Source organism: Periophthalmus magnuspinnatus, chromosome 5, assembly GCF_009829125.3.
Source record: "Periophthalmus magnuspinnatus isolate fPerMag1 chromosome 5, fPerMag1.2.pri, whole genome shotgun sequence".
Classification (NCBI taxonomy): Eukaryota; Metazoa; Chordata; class Actinopteri; order Gobiiformes; family Gobiidae; genus Periophthalmus; species Periophthalmus magnuspinnatus.
In genome coordinates this window covers 20,813,947-20,833,048 of record NC_047130.1, presented here as the reverse complement: position 1 = coordinate 20,833,048, position 19,102 = coordinate 20,813,947, and the positions used below count along the sequence as shown (strand labels likewise).

The 19,102-nt window shown below is 35.8% G+C and overlaps 2 protein-coding genes across 2 annotated transcripts in view; both read right to left on the bottom strand.

The window, feature by feature from the left end:
- Window positions 1–18: 18 nt before the first annotated feature.
- Window positions 19–6,621, bottom strand: rft1 (RFT1 homolog). The gene is made up of 10 exons (XM_033966000.2): window positions 6,370–6,621; window positions 6,199–6,284; window positions 6,000–6,122; window positions 4,962–5,253; window positions 4,742–4,876; window positions 3,967–4,227; window positions 2,882–3,026; window positions 2,643–2,748; window positions 1,516–1,765; window positions 19–361 (listed from the first exon to the last, which is right to left on the bottom strand). Exons 1-10 carry the CDS (start codon window positions 6,430–6,432, stop codon window positions 197–199), a joined length of 1,626 nt encoding a protein of 541 aa, XP_033821891.1. The 5' UTR covers window positions 6,433–6,621; the 3' UTR covers window positions 19–196.
- An 812-nt stretch (window positions 6,622–7,433) lies between these two features.
- prkcda (protein kinase C, delta a) overlaps window positions 7,434–19,102 on the bottom strand; it is a 35,535-nt gene continuing 23,866 nt past the window's right edge. Inside the window, exons 13-18 of the mRNA XM_033965999.2 lie at window positions 18,511–18,602; window positions 13,079–13,141; window positions 12,285–12,423; window positions 11,097–11,285; window positions 9,677–9,805; window positions 7,434–9,126 (exon numbers count right to left, since the gene is read on the bottom strand). Of these exons, the coding sequence (XP_033821890.1) occupies window positions 8,971–9,126; window positions 9,677–9,805; window positions 11,097–11,285; window positions 12,285–12,423; window positions 13,079–13,141; window positions 18,511–18,602 (768 nt within the window). The 3' untranslated portion in view covers window positions 7,434–8,970. The remainder of the gene's footprint in view (window positions 9,127–9,676; window positions 9,806–11,096; window positions 11,286–12,284; window positions 12,424–13,078; window positions 13,142–18,510; window positions 18,603–19,102) is intronic.

The following is a 19,102-nucleotide window of genomic DNA, read 5'->3' as shown; positions in this document are numbered from 1 at the left end:
AAAACAATGACTTTTTCTTATATCAATGTTTTTATTGATTCTTCATTCATACAAACATTCATACGTTACCTTATATAAACACATTTGTTAAATTAAAATACATTCATAACGCGGTTCCCATCAGTGGTATACTTTGTGATAACCCCATGTCTAACTAGAGATACTATTATTATAATTATTATATAATTCATTGATGTCAGTGATGTTTTTTCCTGTATCGAGGCAGCAGTTGTGTTTGGACGAACTGAATGAGTCTTGTCTCTGTGACGTAAACAGTGAGAAACACGAAGCACAGACAGACTCCGCCCACAGACACATGGAGCAGCCTGAAGAACCATCCGCGCTCACAGCAGAAGGCAAACTGCAACGAGACGGACAAGAGGAGGAAGTCAGGACTGGAGTGAACATGGTGTATTATGAAGATGTTATTATGTTCTGGTAAAGTTAGTAATCATGAGCGGAGTAACAAATGCCCTGTAACTACAATGTAAACGTTTTTATTCTCTCCTCGTCTCCTTTAATGTTAATTTTATGATAATTATTTAAGTTTTGATTTGTTTGTATTGTAGTTTTATGTGTTATGGAATTCATAAAATCATGATTTCAAATGTCTGTGTAATCCCTCAATCGTCCAGGTCTGACCCATAGTAAAAGAAAACTTCAAATCTGTCAACTGCACAAAAAGTTGTAGGAGTGAAGATGTTTCAGTGCTCAGCTCCTCCTTTCAGAGAGATATAAAGAAGTGTCCAACAGTAATCTGACCAGAACTGAAGAAGTGGCTTGGATGAGCAGAGAAACATCTTCACTTCTACAACGATTTGTCCAGTTGACAGATTAGATTTTTTTCTTTTCCTATGATTTCAATTGTTGCACTAGTTTTTATAAACAAAAAAAAAAAGCACAAGGACAACATAATGATGGATTACAGACTATATAAATGAGAAAAATATTTAAGTTAATGAAAACCACAAGAGGCTGTTGTAAACATGTGGGGGCTGGGCAACGATTATGAAAGAAATGTTTATTTTAACGGTCTATGAAAGGAGCAGGGTTTATAAGATTCTGTTTCTTTTGTTCATGCCAATAATGTCAAGGTACATCAGTTATATTTATGTTAATTGATTATTTTGTTTTTGACTCTTTAAATTGATGCCAACAAAATGAAATGGCATGTGCAAAAAAAGCATGTCTTTCTTATTCTGTGAAGCACTTTAAATTAATTTGCGTACAAACTGTGCTATACAAATGAACTTGCCTTGCCTAATAACACATTTCCATCCTATTACCCTGTTATTACAGTCATTTATACATCAGTGGGTCATTAAACAGTCTTCACTGGCTGAGACCAAACTCAAAACCATTGGGTTAGTGGGCACATACTCTACTACCACTGCTCGTAGTTCTGATTTAAGTTAGTTACATATTTTTTACAAAAAATATATATTTGATGGAAAACATATCACATTGTAACACAATTAAGAGACAATATCATAATGTTTTCGCTTTAAACCTCACCTCTGATATAGCTGTGACCACTGCACTGATGAGCAGAGCCAGTATCAGCAGTGGGGACGGGACCAGGCCACGCAGAGGTTTCCATGGAGACGAGCTGAAGTAGTGATGAATGAACACGACGCTGTGGAGGATTCGAAGCCCCATGTTCAGACAGTTGGCCAAAATAAAGCCCACTCCTCCGGCCCACCAGGTCAGAGCGTAAGAGAGGAGGAGGAAGGAGACAGACAGCCCCAACATCACCAGGTTATATCTGAGGACAAGACAGAACACAGTGAGGCAAGTTCAAAATAAGTTTGGAATAATTCAGTGCGATGGCTCGAAGTGTCATGATACTCAAATTCCAAACTTAATCCATAAAAGAACAACAATGATTATAATTTTAAGAGGTCTGTCCTGAACCGTCCAGGTGTCGGCCAACCTATATATAAGTCCATCTCTAATGTGAATGTATGTGTCTTTGTGTCCTTGTGTTTGTGATGTTGTGTCTAGGAAAAAAAATGCAGATATGAAGAAAAAGGCTTGATACTAAAGACAAACACCAACGTTGCTATCATGTAAATCAGTGTTGGAACGTAACAAAGTCAAAAGTACTTTACTTAAGTATCAATTTTAGGTATCTGTACTTTACTTAAGTACATTTTTAGGTGGATACTTTTTACTTTTTACTTCTCACCATTTGAGCAAACAAAAATATACAAATAAAACCAGCTACAAAAAAATATCGGTTCAATTGCTTCTGTTGAATAAAATTGTTTATCAAAGTCACTACATTTGAAGCTTCATTAGATCTTACAATTACTTTATACTCTTAAAGTACATTTTTAAACATGTACTTTAATACGTTTACTTAAGTAGATTTTTCCACGTGACACTTTTACTTTTACTAACTTTTTTTGCTCCCATATTTGTACTTTTACTTAAGTAACAAAACTGAGTACTCCTTCTACCACTGTTGTAAATAAAATCACTGGTGATGTAAGTAAACATTTTAAAGTTTGGCTACTTGTAGATGTGCTCTCTCTTCCGCACCTGTTTCCCTTTTCCCTAAAATATCATAACTATTAGAACATATGTTACCAAATAATTATGTATAAGAATTTTCTTGAGAATGCTGGGGTTGTACTTACTTGTCCACCTCCTTTTGGCTCATGGCGGCAAACACAAAACATTCACTGACACCATTCACAGCGAGGAGCAGAACATAGCCGCTGTAGCACCGGAGCAGACTGGGTCCTTGGGGAAATGATATGAATTTTTACTTTTGAGCACTATACAACAAAGATATTTTTAAGAGCTGATGACATAAATAACTTCAGTATAATCTGACCGAAACTGACTCCAGCATGGGGCTTGTTTTGTCCCTCACCTGTTCCACTACTGAGCAGAGAGCCTCCATAAATGTCCAGGGCCAGATGTGAGAATCCGTATCCAAACACAGTGATGATGAGACCGATGACCAGCACCAGCTTCAGCAGACACTCCAGGACCTCTGCAGCAATCGCCACTTCCTCCTACAATATACATAATAATACTCTTATACGGCTCAAACCATGAGTGACACAAAAAGAAACACCCATGGCATGTTGTGAAAAATGCATTACACATGTTTTCTGATCTGTGTTATAATGTTGTTTCCTCATCACAAACATAGCTGGAGTTTTGTTTTGTTTTATTCACATGTTTAACACACAAACCCTGCATATTTAGGGTGAGTTCTTCTCTCAGATGGAAAACACTCAAACATGTGTGAATGAAACAAAACATAACTCCAGGTGTGTTTATGAGGAGGTAACAACAGTATAACAGTCTATTTTGTGTAATATAGGACCTTTAAAGTCCTTTATTATGACATCATGAACGTAACACTTGCAGTACTGTATGTTTGTAAATTACACTGGGGACCAAATTATTTCTAAATATGTCCAACTGCTCGATAAAACAATGATATGAATGAATGATATGGATTTAATAAGATCCTAAAACATGCAGTTGTGTTTTTATGTTTGTCTAGCTTTACTATTTTATTACATTTTAAAATTTCAGGCATTTTATGTTTGTATCTTCTCCAGTAATGTATCCTTTGGTTTGCTTTCTGTGACATGTGACATGATTGTGTCCCATAGATGGTGAAACATCAACAAGTTGTAAGAAAAAAATGGAGTTAGTTTAATTGAGCTGTTTGTAGAAAAATCTTTTTATACTGTCACTATTCTAAAAGTTGAATAGCATAAAAATACCTTATATTCATGATTTTCAGCTTCATGTTATCTGGAACATTTTGAGGACTTTTTCCCATTCAAAAGTAAATAAACTGTATAAATAAATTTTTCTGAAACCCATGGATTTTTAAAATTTATTCAATCTTTTTACATTTTTTTAATAACCAAAACCCCTTAAATATGCCAGATTTGTATATTTTAGTATGTTCTCTGTACATTTCTTTCTTCTAACCTGTTTTTGGCTCTTAACGTCTCTGCCTCTCTCGATCACTTTGGCGAAGAAGATGTAGAAGCTCTCCTCGATGGGCAGAAAGACGAAGCGTGCCACCATTGAGCCCAGATTGTTGACGATGTCATAAATTCCCTGATCCCCGAAACTCAGAACATTTAAAAAAGTCATGACGTAACGCTCCCCTTCAGTCAGTATCTGCTTCAGGAAAGACTGCTTAAAGAAACTCCAGGTGAGACGAGCCAGAGTCCAGTCAATCAGAGGCTAGAAAATAATTTGAGAAGACAATTATCATTATTAAAATTATCCAAAGACATGTATGTATATGTGTAACTAATGCCAAGGCCTTTGTCCCAAATACTATACATAGCTAGACAGCCTGAGTTAGAGGGCATTGTCAAGGCAAGGCAAGGCACGTTTATTTGTATATCAAAATTCGTACACAAAGTAATTCAAAGTGCTTTACAGAATAAGAAAAATAACAATACAACAAAGCAAATTATAAATAATCGCCAATACATATAATAAAATTAACACTAAAACAGAAGAGTGCAGAATAAAACACTTCTGTCATATGCACAGCTAAACAGAACCAGAAGCTAAGCAGGGTTGGGCCTGGTTAGTACTTGCTTAGTATGATGTGTGTGTGTGTGTGTGTGCTGCTGGTGGTGATGGTGGGGATTTTTTTTAAATTAAATGTTAAATGTAATAACAATTTCTGGCCTTTATGGTATACGTTTATGTCTCCTTGTTGGATGGTTGATTTCACTTATTTTACCTCTCCATCAGTTTTGTGTGGAATCAGCTCTTTGACACTTCGCAGGGGAAAACTCTTCTTTGATGCCTCTTTGGAGCCCAAGAATCGGATAAAATAGGCAGCGTAACATAAAACCAGAAACCCTGTATATACACACTGAAATACAATAAAATGATTATTAATGATTATATGTTATTGCCAAGTATAAGTGTGATAAAAACAGTGATAGTTCATTTCTTACATGAGCTGCTGCAAAGATGTACAGTCCCCATTCTCGGGCAAACACCACTAAAACCACTGTGATGCTGCACTTTGCGATCATGGCTAAACTTTCAGAAATCACTTTGAGTCTAACGAACATGTGAGCTTGAGCCAGGACCCAGAGCGGTTCAGCCAGAAGCTCCTGGACTCCTCCCAGAGCAAAGAGCACCACAGCTGGACTGTAGTACGGCACAGAGAGGGGATCTGGGACTTCCAACATCCACAACCAAACACTGACAAGAAGGACTGCCCATAATATGCCTAATGGTAACCTGAGGGGGACATTTTAGTAATTATAAATTATGCAGAATACAAATTTGTAATATTCCATCAAAATTATTCCTTTACCATCAAGCAATTATGTTTATATGAACTAAATGAATGGCATTTTTAATGTATGCTTTTTCTTTTTACAAATGCTCAAATAAATGAATTATTTTAGCAATTATTAAATTAAATAATTAATCTTCTAACACTTAAATTGGCTTATTATCAAGACACAGGATTGTTAGTCAGCATGCCTTTCTTGACAAAAATCTTCTCAATTTATGTGATCTTAGTATTCCACAGAACTTCTGAATCTTTAAAATTGATATTCCAAGCCACTATTTCTGTAAGATTAGGTGCACCAAATAAGACACTACAAATACAGGACCTATCATACAACCTGTGTGCAATTTATGTATTTAAAAAGAGAGAAATAGGATAAAACTCCCTCCTATGATCATCAATCTTGATAACAGACGACATGAATGGACCAGTACAACAAGAACAACCAGTAGTAAGACCAGGCCCGGGTCTACAGGTATTGAAAAGGGTGCATTGCAACCTCAGTTAAAAATGTTTGTACTCTCATTTCCGGCATCTATTATGTTTGCGTCCCTTAGAAACTCAAAAGCTCCCTCAGTCAGTTTGGTTGGCACCCAGGCCTGAGTAGGACAGTTTGTTTTTTTATTAGACCCTTATTATTATTTATTATTAGACCCTTAAATCAGCTATCAATTATATTCCTACTCACGTGAGCCATAACAGGTTGATGACTTGTCTCCAGCTGTGATTGGTCCCTGATCCTCCACTTAAACAGGCTCTTCTGAAGGCTTCTCGGGACAGAAACACTAATGTGGAGTACAGTAATGTGAGCCTATGGAAAATACACAGGATATAATATTAAACAAACACATTTTACAGAAGATTAAAGCTGTTATTATCCATCTTACCTGACGTTGACTACTCCAATCAACTCTTTGGATACAAACCGCAATGTGAATGCATTTAGCAAAAATGTGAGCACACGAAACATCACCTAAAAAAAAAGAGGAAAAACATATAGATCTAATATTCTGTACACACTTAGGAATAATTATTGGCAATATAGAGCACGTACTGACCTGTAACAAAACATTATAGGACGCCAAAGTTGACGCATCTTTCAATACATCTTCCGTGCTCATTTTGTGTCTTTTTTTTAATTATTTTTTTTTAGTTTTTTACGGTGTTTTTCCCGTTAACACCCCGCGTATTTTGCAGACAACGATAATTTTGTCATTTTAACAACACACCGCAACGACTTATAAACATTTTCCTATCCATGGTTGAGCAGACAGTGGATGGATGAAAAAGGCACAGCCGCTTCCGTACACAGTAGAGCGTGGTGACGTGGCCATTGTGCGTTGGCTTTTGCGTGATGACGTTAAGTGTCATTTTGCTAGAAATGCTGCTAGAGGGCGCAATAAGATGATCTAAGTTATTATGAATCAAAAAGAAAAATTTAAGTAGGTAAAATCCACATTTCAATAATTCATTATTTATCATAAAATCAGATAATAAATACCATTGACCAGAGCGTGTAGGAACTTAGGAAGAGACAGAAAATAAGCCCGTTTTATCTTATATTTAAAAATATTAACTTTAGGCAAGAAACAATCATGCATGCATTAAAAAAATGAGAAAAGCAAAAAACTCAAGTTAAAGTATCACATGAAAAACTCTACTTAGTAAAAGTACCCATTTAAAAATATAATTAAAAAATTAAAAGTAAAAGTATTTTATACAGATTTTGAGATCTAATAAAGCTTCAAATTAAGCGATTTTGCTAAAGATTTGTGCTGGAGTTTGTTTGATGAAAACAATTGAAACATTTTTTCCCTACCTGTTTATATTTGTATAATCTTGTTTGCTCAAATTATGACCATGTTAAAAATAAACCCCACAGCTTTTTCAGCAGGTCTGAGACAATAATAAAAAAATAAAAAAACTTTTACTTTTCAGTCCTGTTCAAAAATGTAGTGAAGTAAAAGTAAAAAGTATCCATTTGATTTAATTATACATTTTAGGTATCTGTACTTTACTATTTTTACTTTGTTGCATTCTCCCCACTGGCTATACATATTGAGCTATAAAACCAAATTGTATGTAATGTATGTAATGTAGAGGCCAAAAATGTTGAAAAGACTTGGGTGTGAATGGATATTTAATCAGATGTAAAAGACAGAACAGTAAAAAAGTACATCCTTATCTTACCAATATACATGATACAAGTTAGACAGTTAAACCATATACAATGTCTATGTACAGACGCTATGCCATTTAACACTTTTAAAACAGTTGTACCTATAGTTTAACAGTATTTTTACCAGCTGAGAACCTTAGCCCACTTACGTTTGTTCTTAATATGGCACAGTTAAGTCGACCTCAAAACCAGTTGTTTTCAGTTGTATCCATCTATGATTCTTCCTGTTGTGCAGATGAATACATTTTAAAGGTTTTTGAGAGATTACACATTTCTTGACTTGAGGTTTTGAAATCTGAACATGTAGCCAACAACTAAAGTGACAGTGACAGTAATTGAAATGAGTGTACAGTATAGTGTTCAATGTGTTTCTGCTGTGTTATCTATATGAGGTAACTTTCACAATCTTACTCATATCTCATTGGTTACCGTTAGCAACCATGTGCAACTTTATAAATGTATAAATGTTGTTAGTATGGAGCTCAACAGTCAAAGCCCCCCATGGTCCCAGAACTACATTTCCCATAAATTTTCCCCATAAACCTTTTGAAGAATTCATATATTAAGACATGTGAAGCTCATCGAGGCTAGCAGTAACAGGCGCTAATCTTTATATCTTCATTTAAAGACACAAAAGCAAAATAAAAACACCAAATACAAACATTTTAAAACCAGAATGATGAGGTTCACTGCAGCCGTTACAGAGATACGGGTGACAATTTTTCAGTGTAAAGTGAATTGGAGTCAGAGTCGGTGGAGCAGGAAAGGCGTTCGTGATAAATTCCTATTTGGAAAGTTGTGTCTAGCAGGTTAGCTATGTCATTTATATAGACTATATATAGCCTATGAGGATAACCAGCTATGTGATAACTAATGTACATATCGCGGTTGTTTTAAGTCTAAAAAAAACATTCAAATTACAATTCAGCAAAATCTTTAAAAGTGTTCAAGGTTCACAGATTGTGGTCATTAGTTACCCCATAACAGATAAGCCCCAGAAAGTATCAAACGCATTTTTTTTATAGTCTATGAGAAAAGTTAGTGAAAAATGTACTTAAGAGGGTGATTACTATTGAGCTCCATTGAAGAACATTATATGTAACAACCTATACCCCAACTCCTCACTTTTGCACGTATAAAAGGCTATTTAAAAGCATTTTTAAGCAAATGTTCACAGAAAAAAATTGCCTAAAATTAAATAGTTGAACATTTTAAAACTAGATGAACAACCAGACCATAAAATCAAATTAAATAACTAATTTTATACACTTATAGCTGGACAGGCAACTCGTGGTACCAGTATAGATGACTGTAACATTATGATTGTATTATTTTTAAACAGGCCTTTTTACATTCAGGACAAATAATGCATGCACACAGATATGATAATATCAACCTATACAATACAAGGGCCTGCTCTACTTTGTAACATCTAAACGTACCAAGATTTTGTCACGTTAACAGTAACTTAGGATGTGTTTTACTCTATCAGTTGCTCCATTTTGGGATTTATGAAAGAAAATCCCGCAAACGCTGATTGGTCCATGGAGTCGATGAAGTTTTTGTCGCTGTACGAGAGGCGGGGCTTCTCGCTCAGAAACTCACGGTCAAAGTTACTACAGTCGTTTGGAGCTTTCTGCAAACACATTAAAATAAATACAGATTATTACATGAATAGGATCAATAAGTGCATCAGTAGAGTGACTATAAGGTTAAAAGGAAGTGTCTGGGGTGAGGGAAGTCAGGGGAGTCCTTGCCCAAGCAAAGCAGAAGGTTTGGAGGGCTCTCTATCAGCAAGCTTGGATATATTCTACATTTTAGTCTTGCTTCAGTTCTCTTGCAATGATAGTTTATATGATGCATTGAAAGTAGATTATTTTCTTTTTTTTCTATTCTATTTTATTTGGTCACCTTGATGAGCTTATGAGCGCTTTTGGTAGGTAGAGACATGCACATCTGATAAAACAAAGTTTAGATTGCGCGCTGAGTCCAAAGACAAAACAGCAGAAAAAAGCAGAAAGAAAGAACAGATCTGGACTGCAGGTCTTTGTCCTGTACCTCTTTTTTTTTGTGAAAAGCACTTACAAAGAACTCCAAAGAATGAAAAGAAAGAAAAGCAGGTGTGATTCCCACTGGAAATCACTGAAGAAAGAGAAAGAGTACATTAAAAAGTCATAAAAACATACCACTTTTGGTTTGAAAGGCGGCTCCATCTCCCTCCTCTCCAGACTGGTCCAGTTGATGCTCTTGAAGAACGGGTGCAGACGAATGTTTCCTATGACTCCTAACCTGCGGCTGGGATCCCTCTCAAACAACTGCAGCGAGACAGAAGGAACAGTAAGAATCATCAGATCCAAGACTCCTTCTCTCTTCTATATAAACAAGTTAGTCTTGATTCTGGCAGGATGACCTCTACCCTATTCTATATGAGTCCCCCTCTGTCCCTTTGTCTTGAGTGAGCGCTGATCCAACAGAACTTTATCTGCAAATAGATGCGCGTTAGTCCTGAACATATCTGCAGCCCATGAGAGGCTGCAGATTCCTTGCTGAGATGGAGGGTCAAAACACGGGGTGCTCTGGGACTATTCTTCAGTTGTTTGTCTGTTTCATTGTTGATTTTCTAATTTTCTGTTGGTTAAATTAATGATCTTGTTGAGCCCTCAGAGGCAGCTGCTGTTGTGATTTTCGGCTTTAGAAAAATAAATTGAATTGAACTGATACGGAATTAACTTCTAGACCCAGATGAACACTTTACCACCATGTGCTGTTGATCAAAATTGACAAAATACTTTGTTTGGAATGATACTGGGATGTTTAGTTGTTTTCTGTGTGAAATACACTTCAAGTATAGAATAAATTTTGAATGACCCTCCACACATTTGAGGAAGCATTTTTACAATGAAATCATTTCATTGTAAAAATGTATCTAAATTACATTTTAGATTTGAAGAAAAAAATCACCAATAAATATATACATACCTGAATAAATACTATAATTGCATTATATTCAAGCTATCTCCTTTTTAGGGTTGTCAAAAAAACAATACCCAGATACTACTTGATAACAAAAATTACAGTGGTGGAGGAAGTCCTCAATTTTGTTACTTAAGTAGATTTTTTCATGTGATACTTTTATTTTTTCCTGCAGGACAGTAATAAACAATACATTTACTTTTCAGTCCAGTTTAAAAATGAAGTGGAATGGAAAGTACAGAAACCTGCTCTTAAATGCAATAAAGTAAAAGTAAAAGGTATCCACTTTAAAATGCACTTAAGTGAAGTACAAATACCTAAAATTTGTCCAGTAGAGTACTACTTTTACTTTATGTTCCACCACCGCAAAACTAGTATCAATACAAGATACACATTCAAAAAAAATCCCATAGACAGGCTAGAAGTGGACCCTTCCTGAATAGTTTATGAATGTTGTGGATCTATATCAGAACTAGTATAAGACCACAAAGTACTACTAAATACGTGTGTGTTGAAAATGACCTTTTATTATACATAAGAGCCTTTATTATCACTGCAGTATTAATAATGTCTAATGTGCTTGTTACATACAGAAGGATTTCAAACATCTATGCAGTATTTAAAAGTACCCACCCTCTCCATCAGGTCTCTGGCCTCTTTGTTGATCCAGCGTGGATAATGGGGCGTGTCCATACGGATGGACTCAAACAGCTCGTCCTCATCGTCTCCGTGGAAAGGCGACTGTCCAATCAGCATCTCGTACAGTAGCACCCCAAAAGACCACCAGTCCACCGAGAACGAGTACTTCTGCCCCAACAGGATCTGAACAGGACCATACACACTGAGTTAAAGGCATGTGGTATGTAATGATAATTAGAAGTAGAGCTGGGGATTATGTAAAAAAAAATATTATCATGGTTTCCATTCATTTTCTTCTGCTTATTCGGGGCTGGGTTGCGTCACCCCAGACACTTTCTCCCTCCTCCAGTGGGACCGCAAGGCGTTCCCAGCTGGCCAAGAGACATAGCCCCTACAGCGTTATATATTTTTTTTTATCTCATATTGCTCAATTTCTGTTTCAGTTTCATTTTGTTACATAAAATGTCTTTCAGTATTGAATTTTGAACATAAATAACACAGACTTTTAATAATTATCCTTTAACACAAAAAAATGTCTGAACTCTCCTCCAAACCAGATGCTTTTACTGACAGAGGACTGACGATTAGAGGTGACTGAATCTTGAATCTTAAAATTAGATTATTTGCACATTTTTCAAAATTAATTATTTTGCTCATTGGATTCTGCAATATTGATTAAAAATATAATAGAAATACATCAAGTTACATAATAATATAAACTGATCCATTGACTTGCAGATTGCAGATAAAATTTGCTATAAGGAAAAAATACAACAGAGAGTAATCTAATCTAGAGGAAATGATTATAGCAAACATAATATGGGTGATTTGATGGTAAAAATACACCATTCATGTTTTCAAAAACGCTGCCTTTCTGCTCAGTGAGGTTGTAGTAATTGGGTTTTTCTGTGAGTACTCATGGGGTCTTTACAGTTCAAGTCCTGATTTAGATTAATTTAGAATTTGACCCAGTAATAAATACAGGCCATAGCTATGAACTGGTTTAGTCCTGGTTTAGTCCTGGTTTAGTCCTGGTTTAGTCCTGGTTTAGTCCTGGTTTAGTCCTGGTTTAGTCCTGGTTTAGTTGTAATGTATCTCTTGTTTGGTCCCATCAGTGCCTTATTTATGTCTGGGTTTAGTCCGGGTTTAGTCCGGGTTTAGTCCTGTGTGTGTTTAAATTACCTCTGGAGCGATGTAGTCTGGTGTTCCACAGAAAGTCGTGGCTCGATTTTCTCCAAAGACGTTTTCTTTGCACATCCCAAAGTCTGCGATCTTTATATGTCCCTCATGGTCCAACATCACATTGTCCAGTTTCAGATCTCTGCAAAAACACACAAGAAAATACAAATGATGCAAGCATTTAATATTTATTTATTTTACCTTTATTTTACCAGGCAAAACATTAAGAACAAATTCTTATTTACAATGATGGCCTGGGCATGCCAGAGCAGCCAAGGGAAGGGCTAAACTGCAGTAAAGACAGGTAAGTTAAGTTAATAACATAGTCCTAGTTTAGTTCTAGGATTTATGTTTTTTTACTTCAACATGCATACTATTTTTTTAAGCAGCAGTAATCACATTTGAGTACATTTTTTGCAAGTCTACCCAGATGTGACACAGAACACTTGATTTTGTATAATTTAAATCGTGGTGATGGCTGTTGTTTTGCTAGCATTGTTCTAACTACTATTGTGGGAAGTAGTATTTTCAGTTACTGCTGTTATGGGATGTAGTATTCACTCAGTTCATTTTATTCTTTAGTTGTTTGCTTGTAGAAATTCCACAACAGAGTAACCACTGACACAGTCCTCACATTACCACATTAATATTAAAATAAAAGGTGCAGTAAGTGTGGGACTGCCTAACCACAAGTTTCATTGAGAGATTTAACACTACACCTACACCAAGGCGACAGGAAAACATGGCACATACTGCAGTCTGAATATATTTAAATGTGTTAACAGCTGTGGACTGACCTGTAGATAATTCCTTTGGAGTGAAGGAACTGAAGACCACAAATAATCTCTGCCGAATAAAACCTGAGAAAAAACATATTAGTTTAGTACAATATTATTGCTAAGATATAGAAAATGTAGACTACATTTTGAGGACTTTTGACCATTTAAAAATTGTATATTTAGTTTGGAATTGTCTAAAGCAGATTTATTAAACAAAATTTACTTTTCAGAGCTTTTAGTCTAAGTTGTTTCCCCTTCTCGTTTACCCTCTCGGCACATATCCACTGCTCTGTACTTACTTCGTTCTATAATTTTATTTTCTTAATCGGTGATACACTTAGGTACAGCAGCATTGCATAGACATTTTGGCACAGATGAAAAAAAAATCCACTGGTCACTAGTTCAGCACCTTTAACCTTTAAGTTAAAGGTTAAACTGTTTCGGTTTTGCTCAGTCAGAATGAATCTTCCAGCAATGAAAACACAAGTAACAGAAAAATACAAGATATATGGGTTTATATTGTTGTCTTTATTAGAGACTTACTAACACTTAACTAACTCAACACTAATTATTACTAACTACTAATTTAATTACATATTGTGGGACATTGAAATAGCATCTTCAATGAAGACAGGCAGGTGGTGGACCCTCTACCAGAAAGATTACATAGTACATCTCTGACATATTAGTGCCATATGAACCGTCTCACAATCTGAGAACTAAATATGAGGAATCAGAGTTTCAGTTTTATGCAGCTAAAACCTGGAACAGTCTTCCTGAAGACGTGAGACAGGCCTGTACTTTTACAATGTTTAAATTCAGGCTCAAAATGGTCCTGTTTAGCTGTGCATATGACTGAAGGGTTTTTATTCTGCACTCTTCTCTTTTAACATTTATTTTATTTATTTATATTTTCATTTCTATGGCAATGTGTTTTTTTGTCACTGTGACTTAGAAAGTGCTAAGTAGACTACTACTAGTGTAGTATTTTGGTCTTGAAGTCTGCATACTGTTACTTTTACTCCAGATTTGAGTACTTGTACTGTTACTACTGCAGTGTGTCGCGTGTCGGCGCAGACTCATTTGGCGTGAATTATTGAGGGAGACATTTGTTTGGAGCGGGACACAGGTGAATAACGGTCTCATAATGTGAAACCGGAGCAGAGCTGAAAGATTAGCCTTTCTCTGACCTGCTTCTCTCGTCAGCTGTGGAGGAACAACGCCAAACAGAGGAAGAGGAGGAGGAGGAGGAGGGTTATAACGTACACGACGGGTAGGGGGGTGATATTTAGTGATGGGGAACAAGGGGAAAAGTACTTTCTAGGATTCTAAGGATGGTTTATCGATTATCAGCAATATCAGGAGATTTTACAAATATCGGTATTGGTCCAATATCAAAATTTTAGCTGACATTATTTTAGCTGCACTGCTCTAGTCTCCGTGTGCCCCCGTGTCAATCCCAGTGCATCGGATGTGTCTTTTTGAGTAGATATAAGGTAGGTATAAATACATTTTGTTATTTTTACAAAAGCAATAAGTTAATTTGTAAACTTCACTATAACTTATCATAATTTGGTTCTTGCAATGAATTTTAAAAGCTTATTATTGGTTCGCTTGTCATTCACTCAGAGCATGACAAAGGCTGACCAAACACACTGAAAAACATGCATTTTTACGGTGAGCGGGGGTCATCTTTTTACAGATCTGACCTGTAACATGGCCTGGTGGAACATTCCAAGTAATGCAATAACATCTCCATGGAAATCAGCAGGTGTTGGACTCTCCACCGGAAAAATTACATAGTGCACCTTAACTTTTTTGATCCCAGAAGTACCCAGTGATGGTGTACAGCCCCATAGGTTAGGTGTAGTTTTAACAGAGTAAGGCTTAGATCTGAACGATGTGGGAAAAATATCAAAGTATAAGTACGCTTTACTGAATCAGTTGTCTTTGGAGCTCAGACCCCAGGAGAAGACATTTCGATGAAGGGCGTGTCAGTTAGATGATGTTTAGGAGATGTCTTCCCCTCAGACACTGGAGGCGGTAGAGGTGCGGCTGAGGGTGGGGAGAAGGTGGGGCGTGGAACAAACTGAAATGGCCGTGCATCTGCAACGGGGTTTAAATAGGGCAGACTGGGTGCTGATTGGACGAAGAGGAGGTGCAGCGAGCAACGGGGAGGAGTAATAGGAGGAGGGGATGAAGGCTGAGGAGCAGGTAAACTCTGGAGAAGTCATAGGTAGACGCGAGTGCATTAGTGATTTTTCTGACAGCAATTGCAATTAGATTTGTGATTTATGTTTTAATAATAGGATTCTGTTCAAAGTTCACATTTTAAACATGTCTAGGAGAATTGACAAAAAGACTGAAATTTGAACTCTCAAACTAATACAAGAATCACATTTCAGAACATGTTTATCCAGATCTTATCTACAGGTTCAGCAGTTTTTTGCAGAATAAGACAGAATATTTTGATGTTTGTTATGTGCTAATTGAGTCCATTCAAATTGCTATTTCGATTTGACTGTTTGATGCAGCTCTAGGAAGACAATAGTCCAGTGCCAAGTTACACTCTACTTTTCTAAATGAGGGTCAGGGGGTTAAAGGTCACTTAAGGCTTTGACACCTGGGGCCATGTAAAGTAAACAATTCACTACAGCCTGATGAATAGGACATTTATTTAATATATTTGAATGTAATCATGTTTTCAGCATTTAGTCTAAACCCAACCTCCAAAAAATATTTCATTTGTGATAACATTTAAACAGTTGGGAGTGGAAAAAATGTGCCTGCTGTATCATCAATTCGAGAGAAAAGCTGTTCTTTTGTTTACTTGAGGACATTATGGAGGAGTCTGTTTGGCCAAGTTAACAGTTTATCCTACAAAAGGAATAGTGTGGAAAATCTGGTCAGTGCAAATTTTAGGTGATTTTCTAGAGACAAAAGTAAATTTACATTATTATTTAGAGTTTTAATGCCATTTTATTTGATATTTCTTATTAGCACTTCAGGAACAACTCACTCATTCACACACCAGTGTACACAAACAGGTGGGATAAGTGGGAAGTGAAATCATGCTGACGTGGATCTCACTCATCTACCGGAGAGGGATTTGAACCGCCAACCTTCGGATCACTGGACAAACACTCTAACAACTGACCTACTGTCTCCAAGTAATTGCCCTGGTGGATCAAAGTCTAAAAAAGCAGCCAGCCAAAACCAAAGAGCAAAACCAAAACTTTTAGAAGTGTAGAATATAAGAAGTGAAAACAAGGAACAATATTTTTTGGGGTCAGTATTTATCAGGTGTACATTTTCTTTGCACTACTGGGAATGTTTAATATAGATTTAAGCCGTAAACATTTGAATTAGTAACTTCTGCTTATTACAGATGCAAACTTGCAACTAAAGTGTTTCATTCTGTTTATTTATTCCAGCTCATGATTTTTGTACACTGAGAATAGATTTTGTGGTTTCGGGATCATTTCAATACAGTATATCATTTATTGTCTATATTTACTTCAGGAATGTATCGAACCTCAAAATATGTTTTCGTGACACGTCTACAACAAAATCAGTGTTACATAAAATCTTAAATCTTGTTTTTGTTTCATTTCACTTATAATAAAAATAAATCTTACATATTTACTTTGTCTCCACCTAATGATGATGTCATTATGTGGTAATCCAAGAAGTAGCCAACTCCTCAAATCCAGACACACATTTTGTTCAGACTCCAAATTACCTTCACCAAGATGCAACTCGTTAGTATGCTCTGTGTTTGCATACAAATACTGGAGAACTTTTGGGAAAAATATAACAAATGTTTCTAGCATCGTATTGTGGTTGTAATTAGATTCACAATACTTTTCTACAATGTGCACTTTGGACCAATCCTACTTTTTAAACAACTCCAGAAGCATTTGAGGAGACTAAAATATGAGCCAATAAACTAATGCAATTAGACCTGTCATGATAAAATATTTTGAAGTTTGATATATTGCTGAAGTAAATAAAGATGATAAACAATAATATTGAAATCAATTTATGCAATTTATGAAATCAATTTATGCCAGATTTAAACCACAAAACTATTCTAAATCTACAATATTGTTGAAAAATCACAGCAGAATAAAACACTGTAGTATGTAGTAATTAATTCAACCTTTTATGGCTTAAATCTTATCAAATGGCCAAAAAATAAACATAAAATGTCCTAGTAGTGCAAAGAAAATGTACAAATAATAAATATTAGCCCCCCAAAAATATTGTTCCAACTTTTATTTATTGAATGATACGTTAACCTAGTGATTATAGTGACAGGCCTAAATGCAATAATTCCATACATTTTTGTAGAGGCCAAAACTTGATATGATTTAAATAACTGAAGCTTTTGAAATGTGATAATTACGACAAAACAAATTGATTTAGATTTGACTGTGTCATGTAAAATACAGTATTTAAGCTGTAAAACATGAAAACAACTAAAGCCCATCAAAACAACTCACAACTGTGTATTATGTGCTCCTGCCTACATCTGTTCCATCTTCAAAACATGTAGTCCTTTCTCCTAAATCTGTGCCATTGTTTTGTTTTTGGAGGAAGCCCAAAGCTGTGATCACTGGCGGTGGGTGGATACGCCCCACACGAAGCGCGCCAACTCCTTTTACGGTTTGATACCGAACAGATGCAGCCACTAAAGCAAGCGCTCACACAGGCAGAAGAGAAGAAATTAATAAACACATTATTACAGGGGAGGAAGGCGGTTTTCAGTATCAACAATATCTTTAAAGCAGTCACGGAAACTATTTGAACAGTTTAATTGCCTTGTTAATAAACTGCTTTTGGTATTGTGTGCAGACAAACTTTTCCAAAACGATTTCAAGATGTAATGTAAAGATGTGACCTGTCATGATGACGATGATATTTTGAAGTTTGATATATTGATAAAGAAAATTTAGACAATAAACGATAACATTGAGGCTAATTTATGCCATTGACACAATAACCCTAAAACAGAATGACCTCCCCAAAAAACAATTCTAAATCTACAATACTGTAAAAATCATGAGCAACAATAAATAAACAGCAAAACAAAACACTTTAATAGTTAGTTTGCATCTATAATGAGTCATAGAAATCATTTATTCAACCTTTTATGGCTTAATTCTTATCATAAGTGTGTCACTGTGCAAAGAAAATGTACACACAATAGATATTGACCCCAAAAATATATTGTAAAGGCCTAGTAAAGACTCAATAAATTCTAATCTTCCTTTTCTAAAACATCACAAGGTAGTTCAATTGGGGTCAGTTTTAAACGTGCACTATGTAACTTTTCTGAGTTGGAGCTCCCCACCTGCTTGTCTTAGATCTGATCGCTCAATCAACAAATGACAACAACTGCATATCTCATAATGTCCTGGCTCATTGTTGTGTTTGGTGTGACTCACGTGGCTCTGTACAGCTCGAACCGTCCCTTCTCCTGAATATGAAACATCAGGTCTCCTCCATTGAGATACTCCATCACGAAGAACAGATGCTCCTGTAGTTACAATGCACATTTTTATTAATATTATAAATGATTGTTTATACAGTGCATTAACAGATTTAGAACTCACGGCTACTTCATAATTTCCGCAATTCAACTTCTCTTTACAAACTGCCCCATTGCCCCCTGTCCCATTCAAGATGAGCACTGCCTCTTAACCGGTATAACCATATGTTTATTTAGCACAGGTATTACCAAATCAAATTAAATAATAATACAGATTTAAAGATGTATTATGTAACTTTTCTTGTCCTATGGAGATGCTAATGTATGGCCTACAATGTTCCATAGTATGGCATTAAGCCTAAATCTATCTCCATAAAGACGACAAGTTATAGCTTCTGCTCATAGTAAGAAAGCAATTTTTTTCTTCGATTTGTCTTCAACTTTGAAAACAAATGCATGATAGATCAGTTTAATGCCATACACTGGAACATTCTTGACAAGGCAATAATAATCAAACATGGTGTACCTTTAAAGAAGAACTATTGTGC